The sequence below is a fragment of the Bos mutus genome, chromosome 7 (genome assembly GCF_027580195.1).
Source record: "Bos mutus isolate GX-2022 chromosome 7, NWIPB_WYAK_1.1, whole genome shotgun sequence".
In the NCBI taxonomy this organism is placed as follows: Eukaryota; Metazoa; Chordata; class Mammalia; order Artiodactyla; family Bovidae; genus Bos; species Bos mutus.
Window position 1 is genome coordinate 101252973 of NC_091623.1, and position 18612 is coordinate 101271584.

At 52.2% G+C, this 18612-nt stretch overlaps 1 protein-coding gene across 1 annotated transcript; it reads left to right on the top strand.

The window, feature by feature from the left end:
• Positions 1-369: 369 nt before the first annotated feature.
• Positions 370-17840, top strand: CDX1 (caudal type homeobox 1). The gene is made up of 3 exons (XM_005901054.3): positions 370-814; positions 15493-15638; positions 16448-17840. Exons 1-3 carry the CDS (start codon positions 370-372, stop codon positions 16652-16654), a joined length of 798 nt encoding a protein of 265 aa, XP_005901116.3. The 3' UTR covers positions 16655-17840.
• Positions 17841-18612: the final 772 nt, after the last annotated feature.

An 18612-nucleotide genomic window follows, 5' to 3' on the forward strand; every position in this document is an offset into this window, starting at 1 on the left:
CAAGGCCGCTAGGCCGGGCCTTGCAGGAGGCTCCCATACCTAGTGATGCCTCGATGCTCGCCGGGATGCGCCCTCCGCGCCCCCACCCTCTCTGGCCCCAGAGTCCACCTCCCGCTTGGGGCGGCAATTTGTCTCCTTTTGAACCCCCCGCCCCCGACGGGTTTCCCCCTTTGATTCGCGGCCTGGAGGCTCCCCCCGCTTTGAAATGCAAACCCGCCTCGGCTGGGGCGGCAGGCGGCCCGGAGCTATAAAAGGCCTGGGTGGGGCGGGCGGCAGCAGGGCTGGGAGTTCAGGTGTGCAGTCGCTCGTCGGGGCAGCCGGCTGCGGCGGCTCCAGGGCCCAGCATGCGCGGGCGGCCTCGCGGCCACCATGTACGTGGGCTATGTTCTGGACAAGGATTCCCCCGTGTACCCCGGCCCCGCCAGGCCCGCTAGTCTCAGCCTGGGCCCACAAGCCTACGGCCCTCCGCCCCCACCCCCTGGACCCCCGCAGTACCCAGATTTCACCGGCTACTCTCACGTGGAGCCGGGCCCCGTGCCCCCTGCAGCCTGGAGTGCGCCCTTCTCTGCGCCCAAGGACGAATGGGCTGCCGCCTACGGCCCGGGCCCCACGGGTCCCACCGCCAGCCCGGCCCCGCTGGCATTCGGGCCCCCTCCGGACTTTGGCGCGGTGCCCACGCCCCCGGGGCCTGGCCCGGGTCTCCTGGCGCAGCCCCTCGGCGGCCCAGGCACTCCTTCCTCACCCGGAGCGCAAAGGCGGACACCCTACGAGTGGATGCGGCGCAGTGTGGCGGCTGGAGGCGGCGGTGGCAGCGGTAAGGATCCCTCTCTCGCTCTGGGCCTCCGAATGGTTCCCTTGGGCGCCAGCAGGTGCTGTCTGACCTCTGCCGTGGCCCTGCTTGGGTTCCAGAACGTGGCCCCCGTCCACTCTCCCTGGAGGCTGTTCTCTCAGTTTCCCCCTTCTGAATCCCGGCCTGCCAGAGCACTGGAAAGCACAACCTGTCTTTCCCTGTAGGTAGGGAAACTGAGACCCAAGCAATGAAGAAAGACGCCCTGTAGGAACTAAACACAGGTCCCCAGACCTTTATCCCTGGGTAAACTAAGGCAGCACTGGTCCAGGTGGTCATCTGTTCCTTGCACCCCTATCCCAGCCTCGGGACATGCAGTATGTGTGCACACACACGAGTCACTTTCCAGGTCTCAGTCCCCTATCCATATAATGAAGAGATTGGTGGGTCATATCCTTTGGGCTAAAAAAGAGCCTTCTTTGGTTAGATTGGTGGTGGTTGAGGGTCCCTACCTTACCATCCCAGGGCTCTCCCTGAACTCTTGACCCTGGGGGAGGGGACAGCAGCAGCAGTTGGGAAGGTGGCTGCTGTTTGGCTCCTGAGCCTGTGAACCTCCTGCCCCCAGGCAGGCCTCTCCGATCCACCCTCTTCAAAGGCTGGGGAGAGGGCAGGACAAAGGCTCGGCTTTAATAAGGGGCGGCCTGACCTCTTTATAGGTCCCCCCTTTGTCATGTAACAGGCTGGGCCTTGGCTCGGTAGTGACTCCTGTCGGCCGGAAAGTGAACATGATACCCCATTGTCCTGACTATGTTTGGCCTGTCCTGACAAAGGCCACCTGGCCTTAGGGGCGGGAAGTTGGCCTGCCCACCCTTTGATGTCCAGCCCCTCCTCCCCTTCCCCCAGCTGGGAGTGAGCCTGGGCCTTCCCCACCTCCCCCCTCCTCTTCACCCCCACGTCCCCCCCACACGGACAGCTCATCCTGGGGCAGATGCTGCGGAGGGGGTGATCAGCAGCTACAGGTCTGGCTGCAACTGTACCACCTCCTTGAGAGTCCCCAGAACACAGAACCTCCTACCTGCCTCCAGAGGCCTCAGAAGACTGAGGTTTCTGCTGCAGCTGTACCACTTGTCTCTGTGGCTAAATAATAACAGTTAATTCTTACAGAGCACCTACTAACGCAGCAGGCGCTGACCTAAGATCTTTTCATCCTTATAACTTTATCGTGGGGACTATTATCACCCCCATTTTCAAGATGAAGAAACTATGGCATAGAGAGATGACAAAGTAGGGCAAATATAGTTATACTGTTGTAACCAGTACATGGTGAGGCTGGGATGTGACCAAGCCTGTGCTCTAATGCTCTCAACAGAGTCCCTTAAATCAGCCATCTTTTCTAGGTCTCAGTTTTACCACCTGTGACATGAGCGAGAAGGGTCTTATACATTTGTTTGAGTTACAAAAGAACTCCTTTGAAAAATGTGGTGGAAAGCATAAATGTTCTCCCTAGGAAAAAAGAAAAAGTGTTTCCTAACTGGGCAGACAATTTCAGGGGTTCCAAAGGCCCCTAGAAGCTTTATCCATAAACCTCAGTTGAGAATTTTACCTTAGATTATATGAGACAAAGTGTCTGGGGCCACTGACACTTGGGGTCCTGCGGTTCTGTGTCTGTTCTCTGAAGAAGAAAGTCCACTTGTCCTGCTCCTTTATTGTAGTTGCTACTTCCTGCTCATCAGCCAACTATGGAGATGGACGGGGAGGTTCTCCAGGGGCCTGTGGCGGTCAGAGGACTGGCAGGAGCCCTGAGGAGCTTCCAGGCTGTGTGATGTCAGGCAAATCCTGGCTCTCTGGGCACTGGAGCTGCCAAACCCAGTTTGGCTCGGGTCTCGAAAGTCATCTGGAAACTGTTGCCCTGGGCACATTGGAGGCCTAGGAGTAACTCTGCCCAAAGGCAAACATTCTTTCACCCTCACTCCCAGAAAGTAGAAAGGCGGGCCAAGGGAGGTTTGGGGGTTCCCAAGGAAAGTGGCCACCCCTGGAGCCAGGCAAGAACCACTCTGCCTTTTGGAAGCTAGAAGCTGCTGCCTGTCCACTCAGGTGGAGTCTGAATCTGACCAGTGTTCTTGAGGCGGGGGCAGAACTGAATGGAGGTTACAGACCCTCCCTGAGAGAGAGGCCAAGCCCCTCTCCTCTTTGGCCTCAGTTCGTCCCTCTGGGGAATGAAGATGTGGGGTCTCCAGGGGTGTTTCCTGGGTTACGCTGTTGTCTGGGACAGCAGAGGGAAGGTCAGTGCATGCCATCCCCCCCACCCCCCCACCCCAGTGCTGCTGGCCCCGATCTGATGGTATCCTTCCTGCTCCTTCCTTGCCTTCTGTGCTTCTAGCGTTCCAGAATATCTGACTGGACAGTTAGAGACCAGACATACATATGGGAAACTGAAGGCTGGAGATTGTAAGGGAATGTTCTAGTTTCACACAGGTGGAGGCTGGGCTGGGGTATATGTTGGATGAGTCAGTTAAAAATTTTCTGATGGCTTCCCATTATATTTAGGGCAAAATTTACACTTCTTCCTGAGGCCTAGCTATATGTGCTGCTACAGGCAGGTCTTATACATTTGCTGTATTCCCTCTTCCAGGAAAATTCTTTGCAAGCTGTCTTACCTTTCAGGTCTTACTTAGCTTCATGGCCACTTCCTCAGAGAGGTCTTCCATGATGTTCTGAAGTCAGTGCCTCCCCCACATACCCGTTGATAATCTTTGCCTTGTTTCCTTCAGAACGTTAACTTACTTTGTGTTTGTGTGGTGTCTATTCCCACACCTACCCACCAAGGTAAACTCCCATGAAGTCCAGAACCATGTTTATTTGACCCATGACTGTGTTTCCCTGATAGCTCAAGTGGTAAAGAATCTGCCTGCAATGCAGGAGACCCTGGTTCAATTCCTGGGTCAGGAAGATCTGCTGGAGAAGGGATGGGCTTCCCTTGTGGCTCAGCTGGTAAAGAATATGCCTACAATGTGGGTGACCTGGGTTCAATCCCTGGGTTGAGAAGATTCCCTGGAGAAGGGAAAGACTACCACTCCACAGTTCTGGCCTGGTGAATTCCATGGGCTTGCAAAGAGTCAGACACGACTGAGTGACTTTCACTTCACTGCATTCCAGGCACCCAGCTCCGTGTGTGGCATTTAGTAGGTGCTCAATATTTTCTGATGAATGAATGAACAGGGCAAGTGTGTGAGGGACAGTAAGAGAGCTCTGGGAGAAGCGGGGAGAGATAAGATCTCAACCTGGAGATGGGACCCACGACTGTCCAGCTGAGCCGCTCATGCCAGTGGTGGAAGCCTGGTTGCCCCTTTCTCCCTGTTCCACGGATGGTCAGTACTCTATTCTTACCTGGGGAATTGGCGGAGCTGAGGCTGGGACTAAGATGCCAGTTTTACCTAAGGAGAGGGCAACAAAGCTTGGGAAGGTGCAAGAGAGGCTATTATGTTGTCCATAAACAAAATATTAGCCAGTTCTGAGTGATGACTGTCACTTGACTGAGGCCAGGATGGGAAATGACTGCAAGTGGCTCTGTTCTTTTTTGTCTTCCCCTTTTAACTATAAATATTTTATTTAGGAATCATCCTCTGTCAAAGGTTCAGTCTCTGATGCAGTATCAATAAATAGTTTTTCACAGGTTAATGGCCCATTGGCGTGGCTAAAGTCCCATACAAGTAGGGTCATGCCCACTCAGATGATAAGACTTTTGTAGCAGGGTTTGGATCTTGGTCCAACCTCTTCAGCTATCAGATGGAGAAACTGAGGCCCATGGAGGGGATGAACCCTCCTCCCCCAACTACGTTCCAGGCCTTCTCCCTTGGCCCATTGCCACAGCCACCAACCTGGCCTCTTACCTTCAGCCTCTCCCCAATACCCTGCTGCTGCTGCTGCTCCTGCTGTTTAGTCGCTAAGTTGTATCCAACTCTTTGCAATTCCATGGGCTGTAGCCCACCAGGCTCCCCTGTCCATGGGATTTTCCAGGAAAACATACTAGAATGGGTTGCCATTTCCTCCTCCAGGGGATCTTCCTGACCCATGGATCGAACCTGCATTGCCAGTGTCTCCTGCATTGGCAGGCAGATGCTTTACCACTGAGCCACCTGGGAAGCCCCCCTACTGCCCTCAGTTCAGTTCAGTCACTCAGTCATGTCCAAATCTTTGTGACCCCATGAACCGCAGGATGCCAGGCCTCCCTGTCTGTCACCAACTCCCGGAGTCCACCCAAACCCATGTCCATTGAGTCGGTGATGCCATCCAACCATCTCATCCTCTGTCGTCTCCTTCTCCTCCCGCCCTCAATCTTTCCTAGCATCAGGGTCTTTTCAAATGAGTCAGCTCTGACCTTGATGTCCTCTAAACCAGGGGTCTCCAACCCCCTGGTACTGGTGTGTGGCCTGTTAGGAATGGGTGGCACAGCAGGAAGTGAGCGGTGGGTGAGCAAGCAAAGCTTCATCTGCCATTCCCCATTGTTCACATTACCACCTGAACTATCCCCCACCCCCATACTTGGAAAAACTGTCTTCCATAAAACCAGTCCCTGGTGCCAAAAAGGTTGGGGGGCCACTGTTCTAAACCACTACTGGATTTACCTTCTCAAAGCTCATCCCCTGCTCAAGAGCATCCCATGGCTCCCCACTGCCATGGAATTGCCCTTTTGTTTTATACCATTCGATTGCTGTAATGAAAATCCAGCCCCATTTCAGAGTCCTTTTGAGAACCAGCCCCAACCCACTCTTGAAGCCACTTTCCCATTAGTTTGTTGAGATACAGAAATGCTTACCTGGGATGGTTAAGAGTCCAGCTTCAGTGCCTCAAGCCTGAAATTGTGTTTCTGTTAGAAGCTGCATCAGCTGCAGTCAAATTGATGTGGATCATTTCTCTAAGCCTCAGCTTCTTCCACTGTGATATCAAGATTATAGCAGGATTACACCTTGAGGCAATGGTTCCTGTAAAACACATCCCTGAGCCTGGCATACAGTAGGTACTCAGTGTACTGGTGCCTGTGACCATCTCCACCTGTCATTAGCAGGTACATGAGAGCACACACCTCATACTCCCTGCCTCTCTAGCGTGGGTTTCTTGACCTGAACTGCCCTCCTGTATCTTTACCAGGTCAAATGCTGCTTCTCCAAGGCCACCTCCTCTAGGAAGCCCTCCTTGGTTCCCTCCCCTCCAAGCACTGTATCAGATCCTTTTTGAACATTTATCACTGACTGTCTTGTTGATCTCTGCCATCTGCCATCTGTTATCCCCTCAAGGAACTGTCCTAGTCAGTCTCATCCTTCTCATCATGCCTTGCACATAATAGGAGCTCATGATAAAGCTAATAACTGTGACATCGGCTGAGTCTCTACCACGTGCCAGGCACTGTGTCAAAAACTCTGCATGGGTGAACTCATGTAAGTCTCATAATAGCTGTAAGAGGTGTGAGGATCTATTATTAGCTTCATTTTTACAGATAGAGTTAATGAGGCTCAGAGAAGGTAAAGTGACTTGCCAAAGCTCACATGGCCACGTTTGCTGCTGCCCAGGGTTCAAACCTAGCCTCTGCAGCCCGATGACCATCTATCAGATGAAGCAACACACTCAGAATGGGAGCCCAAGCCCCCCTCCCCATGTGCATTCCAGTCCAGGTGGGGAAAAGGAGGCCAGTCAGTGATGAGCTGTAAGAGACTGAAGTGGGAGGATGGGCACAGCAGGCTGTTTAAAACCGGTTCTCCAGGCAGAAGCTCCATTCGCCACCTCGTCTTTCAGATGTAGCTGGGAAGGGGGGAATGACCCAGTTAGAAGGTGGCAGAAGGCTTTTTTTGGTTGGGTGTTTTCCCCCCACTTTGCAGATATTGCTGCTGAGAGTTTGGGGAGTTGTTCTGAAGGACCAAAACAGCTTTATTAGCAGCAAGCCTCTCTTATTGGTGGGAATTATCTTAATGAGATGCCTCTCAAGTTTCTGTCCCAGAGTTTTTGGGACCTGGAAACAACATATATGTCTGGAGTCAGGTCCATCACCATGTTAAGAGGCTAAGCCCTCCCCTGCCATACTTGCCCCTCAGCCTTATAGGGGTGCCCCCACAAAGACCCCTTAGCATCAACAGAGAGGGAACAGGCATCATTGGACGCCAAGACTGACCCTCCAGGCTCCCATGTCTTCCCATTGCTCTCAAAGTCAAATCCAAGCCCCTTACCCTAGGGCTCAAAACCCTGCTAGCCTTTTCAGCCTCCTCTTGTGCCTTTTCTCATTCATTCATGAGGCAGGCGGGTGGTGCTAGTCTCTGAGTCTTTCTTCTCTTCTGCTAGGTGCTGGGGATTCCTGCCAGGGCAAGGCACAAGGGGTCCCTTGGGGGTCTGGCCCTCTGTTGCTACTCTCTCTGCTTTAGGGCCTTTGCACATGCTCTCCTGTCTTCCTGGGATATTCTTCCCCATTGGTGACATAGAGACCTCCTTCTCAACCATCAGATCTTGGCTTAGATGTCATCTTCTCCAGGACACTTTCCTCAAGCTAAATAAAGTAGGCTCTCTACCCCCTGCCACCCGCCCCCACATCTTAATCATAATAACTGTAAGAGGTGTGAGGTTATGCTCTGAGCTCAACACTTCCTTTCCTTCACACTAATCACAGTTTGTAACTATTTCTTATGCTGGTTTGTTTTTAATCTACCCCCCACCCTTGAAAGTGGGAATGAACCATTTAACAAATAAGTACCAAGCACTTCCCATAGTAATAATAATATGCACTACCATCCATTGAGTACTCACTATTTTTCAAATGCAAGTGTTTTTGACCCCAGAACAACACATTTCTCTATTAGAGTAGTGGCTGTGACTAAGGCTATGCAGACAGTGGAGTTAGACAGAAGGATGTCCTTTGGAGGTTAAGCCAACCAGCTGATGGATGGGATGTGGGGAGCGGGGAAATTGCCACCTAGGCTTTTGGCCTGAGTGGCTGGAGGAGAGGGGCCATTTACTGTGAGGAGAAGGCCAGGAAGCAGTGAGTCTGTGTTAAGTTTAACAAGGATTCATCAAGTACTCACTGTGTGTGTCTGGAACAGTTGTAGAACCAAATGAGCAAGATGCATGGTCTCTGCCATCATGGAGCATGTAGGCAGCCAGGAACCAAGGGGAAGGGATTTGCTAAGGTCCCTCGGTGAGCATGAAAAGGGCTGGGGTCCACAGCCCCTCCCTCCCTGCACCTCTGCCCCAGATATGATTCTTTAGGACCCACACCTGCGGACAATTAGGCAGGGACCTCACCTCCAGACCAGAGAAGGATGGCCAGGGTAGGGCAGAGGCCTGGAAACTCCACCAGGAGACGATTGAGAGGCTGCAGGTTGTTCAGCCCAGAAGACAGAGGGATGCAGTTGCTGCTGGTAACTCTCAGAAGGGCTGTTCTAGGCCAAAGGTGCCCCCTATTTCTGGTGCCCCTTGTGGAAAATCCTAGGAAGAATATAACTGGGTGATGAGCGCAAGGACAGGCTGCTTTGCAGATAGTCCAAGCAGTCGGGTTAGGTATATGCTACGAGGGTGTGGGCATCTGGACTTTGCTGGGAGTTTGGTCTAGCTGTGTTGTCCAATAGAACTTCCTGTAATGACGGCTCTGTATCTATACTGTCCAGTGTGGTAGCCATTAGCTACATGTGTCCACTGAGCACTTGCTATATGGCTAGCATGACTAAAACACTGAATTTTTAATTCTATTTAATTAATTTTAATTTAGGCAGCCAGATGTGGCTAGTAGCTATCATATGGGACAGCGCAGGAAAATTCCTCTCCAGAGTTCCCAGCACGGTAATCCATTCCTGATGTGCCCTTTATTCTCCACTGAGGATTCTCTGGCCTCTTTTGTCCCTGCAGTCATCATCTTTTTGTCTCTGCATCATCATCTTCTTCCCCCTGCTCCTCCTCGTCCTTTCCCTCTTATCCCCCCTCCTTCCTTCCCCTCTTTCTTTTTCTCCACTGTCACAGATAGCTTTTTTAATATCTTGTTAAATACATGAGCACATCTACTCTCCACAGCTTCCATGTCTGAAGGAGGCATTCCTGTCCTCATTTCACTGATGAGTAATGGGATTCAGAAATGTTCCGTGACTTGCCTGGGTTCCCACTGCTAGCCCATGGCCAGGCCGGGTTAGAACCATCAGGTCTATTTGACTATGAACTTTCTGTCCTCTTTACTGCCTCCCATAGCCGAGTCAGATTGGGGACCTCATTGAAGAAGATAGGTGAGGGGAAGATGCAGAGGCAGCTGGGGAGGAGGAAGGGCGGTGCTGACTGAGCTTGGTGCCTAGGAAGGGGGGTGACAGTGGGGTGGAGAAGCCGCCTAAACCTGCAGGGCCCCAGAGTGTGGCTGGTCTGGCCATCCTCTCATCTCACTCCCACAGCCATGCTAGCCTCACTCCTGCTCCAGGAATGAGCAGGAGTGAATGAGGACTCGTGCTAGAGCAGCTAGGACTGGCAAACCAGCCAAAACAAGAACTAATCATGGGCCCAATAGAGAGCCTCATGGCCCGGGGAGGATATCTATCCATCATGGAACTGGGCAACAGAAGTCCACCCACTGGTCATACACATGGGGGAATGGTTCCAAGCAGAACCTCACATGTCCAGCTGGTGGCCCAGCCAGACCTCCCCACCCCCAGGCAATGTTGTTTGCCCTGAGGGCCCCCATCAGGCGGCATTCCTCCTTCTCCCAAGGGATCCCTCCAACATCCGCTTCTACAAATAGCTCAGTCCAGCTTGTTGTCTCCATAGCTCTTTGCCCTTTGCAAACTGCTTTCATATCCATTCTGCTCCCCAGGGGGAAGGGAAGCCCAAAGAAGTTCAACCACTTGTTAAATCCATTAGCTAAGGATGCAGACCTGGGCCCATGGGCTCAGAGCTACAGAGAAGTTCAGAATCTACAGGGCCCTGGGAGCTGACACCCAACCTTCTGCTGCATAGGAGAAACAGGCCCAGAGGGGAGAAGGGACTTACTTATGGCCACACAGGTGGCACAGCACCGGGACATACTTAATTCAGCTGGTGATTCAGAATCCCCTCCCGTAAGCTTGTTAAAGATGGCAGAGAGACCAGGACACAACAGGCCTGAGAGCTTGTGAATATGTATTTTTAACAAGCATCCATGCCTGCCTGTGTGCATTTCTCTGTGTCTGTGTATGTCTGTTGGGTGTGGGGGATTTTGATGTATGGCCACTGGGATTGGACCACACAGAGAGGGGTCATGGATTTGTGTTCCAAGCTCTGAGGGCCAGAGCTGGCAGTGTCATCCCTCAGGGCCACAGTCCCAGCAGGAAGAGGTCAAAGGAAGTGCTGACCCAGAGGCCACTTGATTTTCTGGGAGCCACCAACCCCGCCCTGGGGGCAGAGGCTGAACTCTGTCCTTGCCTGGCCCAGGCTGGATGAGGAGGCCCCACTGCAGACCGCCAGGCTCCTGCCCGCACCCTCCAGCTGGGCAGACTTTGTTTCTAGACTCTCAGGGAAATCAGTCTTAGAATTCTTTCAGCAATAATAACAAATATAATCAGAGCATCAACAAACATTGGGAACTTCATGTTTCCAAGTTGGAAGGGACCTTATAAATAAATGGTCTCATCCAACATACAATCCATTGCTTAGATCCATTTCCCAGCATCCCTGCCATGTGGTTATCCCACCATGGAAATCATTAGGATCTACCTTTCCCTGCATGTGTTCGGTACATGCTAGGCATCATTCATCCGTCCATCTCAAGTGATCCCCTAAATACTCAGGGTGGGAGTTAATTATGGGAGACCTTACACTGGGTGATAGGTTCTAGTGCTGTTTCTAAAACCAGACAGACCTGGGCCAGGTCCCACCCTCAGATGTGCAGACCTTGCTGGGCCTCAGTGTTCTCATCTGTAAACTGGGGCTAACACCTGCACAGCTTCATAGGTTGTTGAGAGATGTATACAAAGTTCTTGACACATGGACATATTGGCTGTTATTAGAATAATTATTGCCATTTTGTAGATACAGAACATGAGACTCAGAACCCAGCCAGTGAGAAGCTGGACAGCAAGCCCTAGAGGTCTGCCTGCTCAAACAACCACATGTCACGGTCACCTGGAGAGCTATTCAAGTATCAAATCCCCAAGCCCAATTTTAGTGCCCCTGAGTCTGAACTTCTGGGCCAGAATCTGTGCTTTTAAAAGTTTCCTCAGGCATTTGAGGCTGCTGGTCAGGAGTCAGGACATTTAGCCTGGAACTTCCCAGGGCCTCTGCTGTGCACGCTTTAGGGGTGGGGAGCTTGCTAACCTCTATGGCAGCCTGATGCATATGGATGGACCGTTCCTAGCATCCTACAACCAGAGAAGAGAGAAAGACTCTCATTTGGAGAGTTATCCAAGCCTCTTCTCCTCTCATGCTTCACCCCTAAGAGCTGGTGGGGGGACTCCCACCCTCTCTCCCACCTACGTGCCCTGGCATCTGGCCCAGAGGGTTATTCATTAGGTGACTGGGAGTGGCCTGGCCCCCATCAGACACCTGTTACAGGAGTCCGGACTTCCCTCTTAGGCCCAGTGTCCCAAAGGCCTGTAAATCATTCATCCTGGGCGCTCTCCCTGCCCCACCGCTGTCACGCACCTCCCTGCTCCCTCCCTTCTGGGCCCCCAGGGTGGCACTGGTGATAACAGGAGGGGAAAGGAGGGTTGCTCACAGCAGTGGGGAGTTCTGGCCCAGAGTTGGGACTGGAGCCCAGGGCGCCTGATTGTCATTAAAAATACAAATTCACATCTTCAGAGGGTAAAAATGCAAATACCCCAAAGACTCCCTCTTCCCTGTGGCTCCCCAGGCTTCAGTCCCTTCTCCAGGCAGCCCCGATACTGGCTTCCTGTGTATTCTTACAGAAAGAACTCCGTGGGTGCACAAACATGTTCGAGTGCGTGTGTGTGTGTGTGTTCCATTTTTATACGAAAATAGTAACATACTTTTCACACCATTTTGCCGTTTAAAAAACGTAATGTTTTTAGAAATTGCTCCACGTTGGCACATATAGAGCTTTATAATTTCTTCTTAATGACTGCCTAATGATCCTCTCCATGGATGTACCCTCTCTTATTAACTAGTCCTGACTCATAGACATGTACATGGTTCTTAACTTTTGTACTATCTGAAACAGTACCTCTCTGGGCAGTTTTCTGTGGGATCACTCCCTGGAAGAGGGATTCAGGAGTCAAAGGGCATGTGCATGTTAAATGAGGCTGAGATCACCAAGTTGGGCTCCAAGGAGGACATTCCCATTATCACCCTCTGGCCAGCAGATGGGACTTTCTGGTTCCTGGACCACACAGTATGATTTCAAACATTTGGTTCTTTGGCAGAGCCATTTTCTCAGCAATAAATTTTGTGCTTTGAGCAACTTCCCCAGATAGAAGTTGGTCTGTGTGTTCCTGAGCCCACCAGCCCCTCTCTTGGATCCAGGAGGCTGTAACAGGTCCTGGGTCTTCACTGGCAGCCTTGCTAGAGGTGCAGCTACACAGAGAGGAGTAACTATGCAGCCAGAACCCCATCTCTTGTCTAGTTCCTGATGCCCCCAGAGTTGGGGGAAAGAGCCCAGGCTGGAGGTCAGGAAACCTGAGCCCAGATTGATACCACTACCATGCAGGATGACCCTCAGCAAGTGCCCTTCTCTGAGCTTTGATTTCCCTCATATATGAAATGGGTGTAATGGATCCCCACTTGCTCATCAGGGAGGATAGGAGTAAGGGTTGGATGCCTGAGGAAAAGGGTGTCTTTATAGTCTCTCAGGCTGAGGTCTGGGTGGGCAGGAAGCCTCCTCCCCCCACTCCCAAAAGTGAATCTTTTTGGCATTTTCAACCTGAGGGCCATCCAGGCCCAGCCAGGACTTTGGGGATCTGCCCTCACCATGGTCTGGACCCTCTCTTCCAGAAATACAAGTGGACGATGGGCCTGCCGTTTGAGCTTCTATTGCCAATGCTTAGAGGGCTATATAGCAGGCTCTGTGGACCCCAAATCTGGTGGGGTGAGGAGCTACGCACCACAACAGGAGCTGCAGGCCTGGTAACTGCCTGGGGCTTCAGTAACCCTGAATGTACAGGGAGTTTGAACTAAAAGAACTCACAAGGCCTCTCTTATTTGGACCTCTGGCTGCTGTATAACCATTCTGAACGTCAGTATCTTCATCTATAATGTGGGAGGAGACTGAACTTCCATGACCCTTTCTGGCTTTGGCCCAGTGAACCCAGCGGGGCTGTGGGTTCAGAGATCTGCTGGGTTCCAGCGGTGGTGGCATTAGGCAGAATTGTTTTTGAGCTGGCATTGAATTTTCTAGGTCAAGAAGGGGCCCCATCTGGAGCCAAGGCCTCGGCAGCCACTCCCTGGTCCCTTTCCTGGGTTAGGCCTGGCTGAGGGCCGAGGCTGTCTCGTGCTGTGTCGGGCAATGGGCTGAGGTCAGTGATTGTGGAAGAGTCCAGTGTGGTTCTGCTGCTCTGGCAGGAAACTCAAGGGAAAGAGCCCAGGAACATCTGCTGTCTCCTGTTCTCCACAAACCACTTGGCTCTTGGGGAGCCCAGCACTGTCCTGCCAAGCTGTGTGGGCTGGGTGGGGAAGGCGGAGGCTGGAACAGTGTTGGGGGGTGGTTAGCACAGGGGTGCTGAGGGACAGTTAGGCCCAGAGCTGGGACCACGGAGATGAAGGTCAGGTTGTTGGGGGGGCATCTGGGTGAAGTGGGAGAGGTCGATGGTTATGCAGACTGGCCATGCCCTGGTGGGATGCAGGGGCGAGTCTGGAAATGCTTACATGTGCCTCCTGGTCATAGCCACGTGCTCAGTTTCTTACAAAAGGACACTGGTATTGAGTCAGGCCCTCACAGCAGCCCAGGCCAAGCATGACTCGTTAATAGTCTCTCCAGACAGACCTCTGATCCCAGCCTGAAAGAGATCCCTGACATTAACCCATGCAGTTCCTGGTCCAAGGCTGAGTCTTATGTGGAAGCCAAGCTACCACCTTCTTTCTCCTGAGTTATGGCAGGTCTCCCCACACTTCCCCTTTCTCACCAGTCTGTTCTCTATGCAGCAGCCAGAGGCATCTTAAGAGGCATCTTAAAACCTATATCAAATCTCATGTCTCCTCTGCTCAAAACCCTGTAATGGCTCCTGTCCCAGACAGAGCAAAACCCAGAGTCCTTTCCATGGCCTGTGGGCCTCGCATGACCTGCCCACCCCCCTGCTTACTGCATCCTGGGCGCACCAGCCTTCTCAGTGTTCCTCCCTCTTCAGACAGCAGGCACGTCCCCTACTCAGGGCCTCTGCACCTACTGTTCCCTCTGCTTGGGCACCTCTTCCCCAGACAGCTGCATTGCTCTTTCCCTCACTTCCTTTAGATCTTTGCTCAAGCTCCCCTTCAAGGTAAGGCCTTCATGGACCACTCTGTTCAAAATCATAGCCTCTCTCCTCCCTAAATTCCCAGTCCTTCTTTTTTCTCTGAAATACTTTTCATCAATTAACATATCAAATAATTTTCATATTTTTTTATTTTTACTCATCTCCCTCCACTAGAACCTAAGCTTCAGGAGGGCAGGGACTTTTAATTCTGCTCCCTGCTGTACCCGGGACTTGGCCCACAGCAGGAACTCGGTAAATATCTGTGGGCTGGCCTGAGCACTCCTGCTGTGTGTCTGGGCTCAGGCTGGAGCGCGAATGGCTCCAAGCAGATCAGCCCCCTGGGTGCAGCCCCAGCTCAGGACTTCGCGTCTAGAACCAGGGTCTTTTGAGGAACCTGACAAGTCCTGGGGAACAACCAGCAGTCCCAATACTTTCTGTCTGATTGTTTGGCCAGCAACCAACAGGCATTCAACAGGAAGTGAGGAGCATATACCCTAGGGCAGTTCCTGAAAGCTTCCTGCTTCCAGCCTCTGGCTGTGGCGGCCCTTCCTGCTCTCTCCACCACAGGAGAGAAGAGCAGCTGATGTCTCTATCTCAACCTACCCCTGCTGCCAGGTGTTCCTCCAAGGATCCCCGAATTAGAACCACCTGGGGAGCTTGTGAAAAATGCAGATTCCACCCAAGGCTTTCGAGTTGACATGCTCAGTGACGCTCTGGAAGCTGTGCTTTTCCCGAGTTCCCCATGTGTCTGTTGTGCAGCCACACCTGGGAACTGGTGCATAAAAGCTGGTGGGCCTGGCAGTCAGAGTAGGGCTCTGGGTCAGCAGACCTGGCGGAAACCCCAACTCCACCTGCAGCTTGCTGGGTAACTCTGGGCAAGTTGTATCCTGTCTCTGAGCCTTGTGCTCAGTCGCTCAGTCGTGTCCAACTCTGCGATCCCATGGACTGTAGCCTGTCAGGCTCCTCTGTCCGTGGGATTCTCCAGGCAAGACTACTGGAGTGGGTTACCATGCTCTCCTCCAGGGGATCTTTCTGACCCAGGGATTGAACCCACATTCCCTGCATCTCCTGCATTACAGGCAGATACTTTGCCTGCTGAACCATTGAGGAAGCCTCTCTCTCAGTGTTAGGGGCCCCAGATGGGCATAAGAACGGTGCTTGACTCCCAGGTTGGAAGTCTCCAAGCCTGATTGTTACTCTCTCAGCGTTCTTCTTCGGGGGTCCTGGATTGCCCCTCCTCCTGGGAGCCCTGCCTTGGCCTTCTGCAGGCTCCTCTCCCCACTCATCTCTCCTCTTGGCACTTCTGCTTCTCAGGTAAGACTCGGACCAAGGACAAATACCGGGTGGTCTATACCGACCACCAGCGCCTGGAGCTGGAGAAGGAGTTCCACTACAGCCGTTACATCACCATCCGGCGGAAATCAGAGCTGGCCGCCAACCTGGGGCTCACTGAACGGCAGGTGTGTAGGGCCCCTACTTCAGCCACAGGAGCAGTACTGCGAGTCTGACCTCCAGGCTACCAGGCAGATTATGGAGCTCAGTCAAGGGAGAACAGAGAGGTTTTCTCCTGGCCATGGTCATACAACACAACAGAAACAGAGCTGCTGCCATGAATCCCCTGGCCAATAAAACCCAATATCCCTGGGCACCAATACAGGGATAGGGGGTCTGATTAATTCTAGGCTACAGCAGGCTTTGATCAGTGCTGTTTAAATCCAGAGGAGGGAGCAATCACAGGGAGGACAGGGAGGGCTTCCTGGAGGAAGGGTGTTAGAGTATGGCTTTGGAAGATGGAGAGGAAGAGGGTTACAGAAAAAGTTGTCTTAAGAGTAAAGGAGCAGGGGTGGAGGGGTGGGTGTGGGGGTGGGAGGAGGCTCAAAAGGGAGGGGATATATGTATACTTATGACTGACTCATGTTGTTGCACAGCAGAAACCAACACAACATTGTAAACCAATATCTTCTAATTAAAAATAAATAAAAATTAAAAAATAAAGTAAAAGGATGGAGGAACAGCTGCAACTCCTATATTTTGCTGGGCAGAATAAAAAAAATATTACAGGTACTTCAAAAAAAAATAAAAGGCAGGGTAACAGGTTCCAGAAAGGGAGAACATGTTCACGGTACATGAACAGTTGGGGTAGCTGGAGCCGGAGGGAAGCCCCAAATGCCACATCAAGAAACAAGAGCTCCACTGCCCTCTCTCTTCCTCTTGCTCTGTCATTCAGTCTCCACACCTTCTGCCCCATCTCTGTTCTCTGACCCCACAGGTGAAGATCTGGTTCCAAAACCGGCGGGCCAAGGAGCGCAAAGTGAATAAGAAGAAGCAGCAGCAGCAGCCTCCACAGCCACCCCCACCAGCCCATGACATCACCTCCACCCCAGCAGGGCCACCCCTGGCGGGCCTGTGCCCCAGCTCTGCTAGCCTCCTGGGTGCCTCCTCCCCAGTGCCTGTCAAGGAGGAATATCTGCCATAGCCCCCTGACCAGCCTTGTGGGCTGGGGGCCTTGAGGACTCAGGTGCTGGGAATGTGGCTCCTGTGGGGGCCCAGGAGTCTGAGTCCCAAGCCATACCACTGACCTTCTGAGTAACCCTGGACAAATCACCCACCTATTCCCTGCATCCCCTGGGCCCAACCGTGCAGTGAACCTGTTGAATAGGACCTTTTCCCACTTTGGTGTTCTAGGCCTCAGGGGGATAAGGGTGCCTGGGGTGGGAAGTCTTAATTCCCAGGAGGCAAGATGAGGAGGATCTAGCTCCTCCTCCATAGGCTCAAAGGTGGGAGGCTGTTGTAGGGACCAGACTCCTGGAGAAAGGAGATGGAATCCAGGGAAGATGGCTTGCAGACCATGACCTGAGGGGGTCCAAGGGAAGGGTGCCAGCCTGCCTTTTCCTGCAGGCTCACGTCTACCTGCCCCCATCATCACATGCCTCGAACCCTCTCCTTGCGGGATGCAAAGTACAAAGCCCTCAGGATTGAGCCTGGGCAAGAGATGACCATCCTGTCTGAGCTACACAGCATATCCCCTCACACCCATTCTCAGTGGGATTTCCAGATTGTGGGGAGGCCCCTGCAGGGGACACAGGGGCAGAGTCTACCCTACCAAGTTTCTACCACCCCACCAGGCTGTCCCTTGGGGACCACGCCTCAGAGAGCCCCCAGAGGACTTTCTCTGAACCAAACAGACCTCACAACTGGGCAAGTGTGTTGCACAGAGAATGGAATCTCTTGGATGCAGCTTCAAGAATAAACTTTTTTTTTCTCTTTTTAAAAATGTATAAAAATCATTATAAATAGCATGAAAGGAAACAGCAACTGCATAGTCCCTCCTAGTCTCTGCAGGCATACAACAAGGTCACCTTTAAAACACATTTGAAAGATCAAAACACTACATCATTAGAGTAAGTCTATGAGACTATGTCAAATTTTAAGTCCATTTTGTAAGCAGAATCATCAGATTCAGTCTTTCAGTCTTTTGAATTTTTAAAATACTCAGGGATTTCTTTTAACAGATGACATTCGTTGGGTACTCCCACGTGCCAGGCATGGCTGGACCTGGGGAATGCACAGTCCTTGCCCCCAGAATTCCCAGTCTGAGCTATGCTTTAGGTATCAGGGGAGCAGAGCATCCAGGGAGTCCAGAAAGAGCTCCCAGCTTATCTTGGAGGATCTGGAAGGCTTCCTGGAGAAGGGGATGTTTGAAGTGAGGCCTATAGGACTAGTGGGTGTTGTCAAGCCAAGACGGAGGAATGGTTAAAAAAAAAAAAAAAAATTATGAGCAACATAAGCTTGAAAGTCTACTTTTTAGAAACTCCTGATATTGTCAGCTCCCTTTCAGAGGTGGAGAGGAGTCTGTTGCCTGGGGCCTTCACTCCCTAGAGGGATCCAGTGCCAGCTGCCTGCCCCTCTGTTTACTGTTCTGGGAGGTGGCCCAGCCATAAAAACTGTGTGCAGTCTGCCTGCCTGCCCTTTGCTCCTGAGGCACATGACGACAATGCGCGAGGTGGATCTAGTCCCCACATGCGTCCCTGAGGAGCAGAGGCTCTTCTCTCTCCTCCTCCTCCTGGTGGCCTGGGAGGCAGCACAGCTTAACTGAGGATGGTGGACGTCTAAGGCATGGGGACCTGGTGGAACCAGGGGAAAGGACCAGGCTTCCAGGAGCAGAGGAAGAAGATTGGTGGCAGTGTGGCTAGCAGTGATTGAATATAGTTTTCTGATCTTCAGAAATGTTTGCTGTGTGACCCTCAGGTAATTGCTTCCCTATTCATTTCCCCATCTGTAAGACAAAGGAGCTTGTTTATCAAGGAAAAAAAATGGCTCTGGTCAAGTAAGTTTGGGAAGTCCTGCAGACTCAACCCTTCTGGGATAGTCACAGTGGTGTATTAACACATCAAAGACTGACAAGTCCCACAGCAAAGAAACCCCCTGAATTTT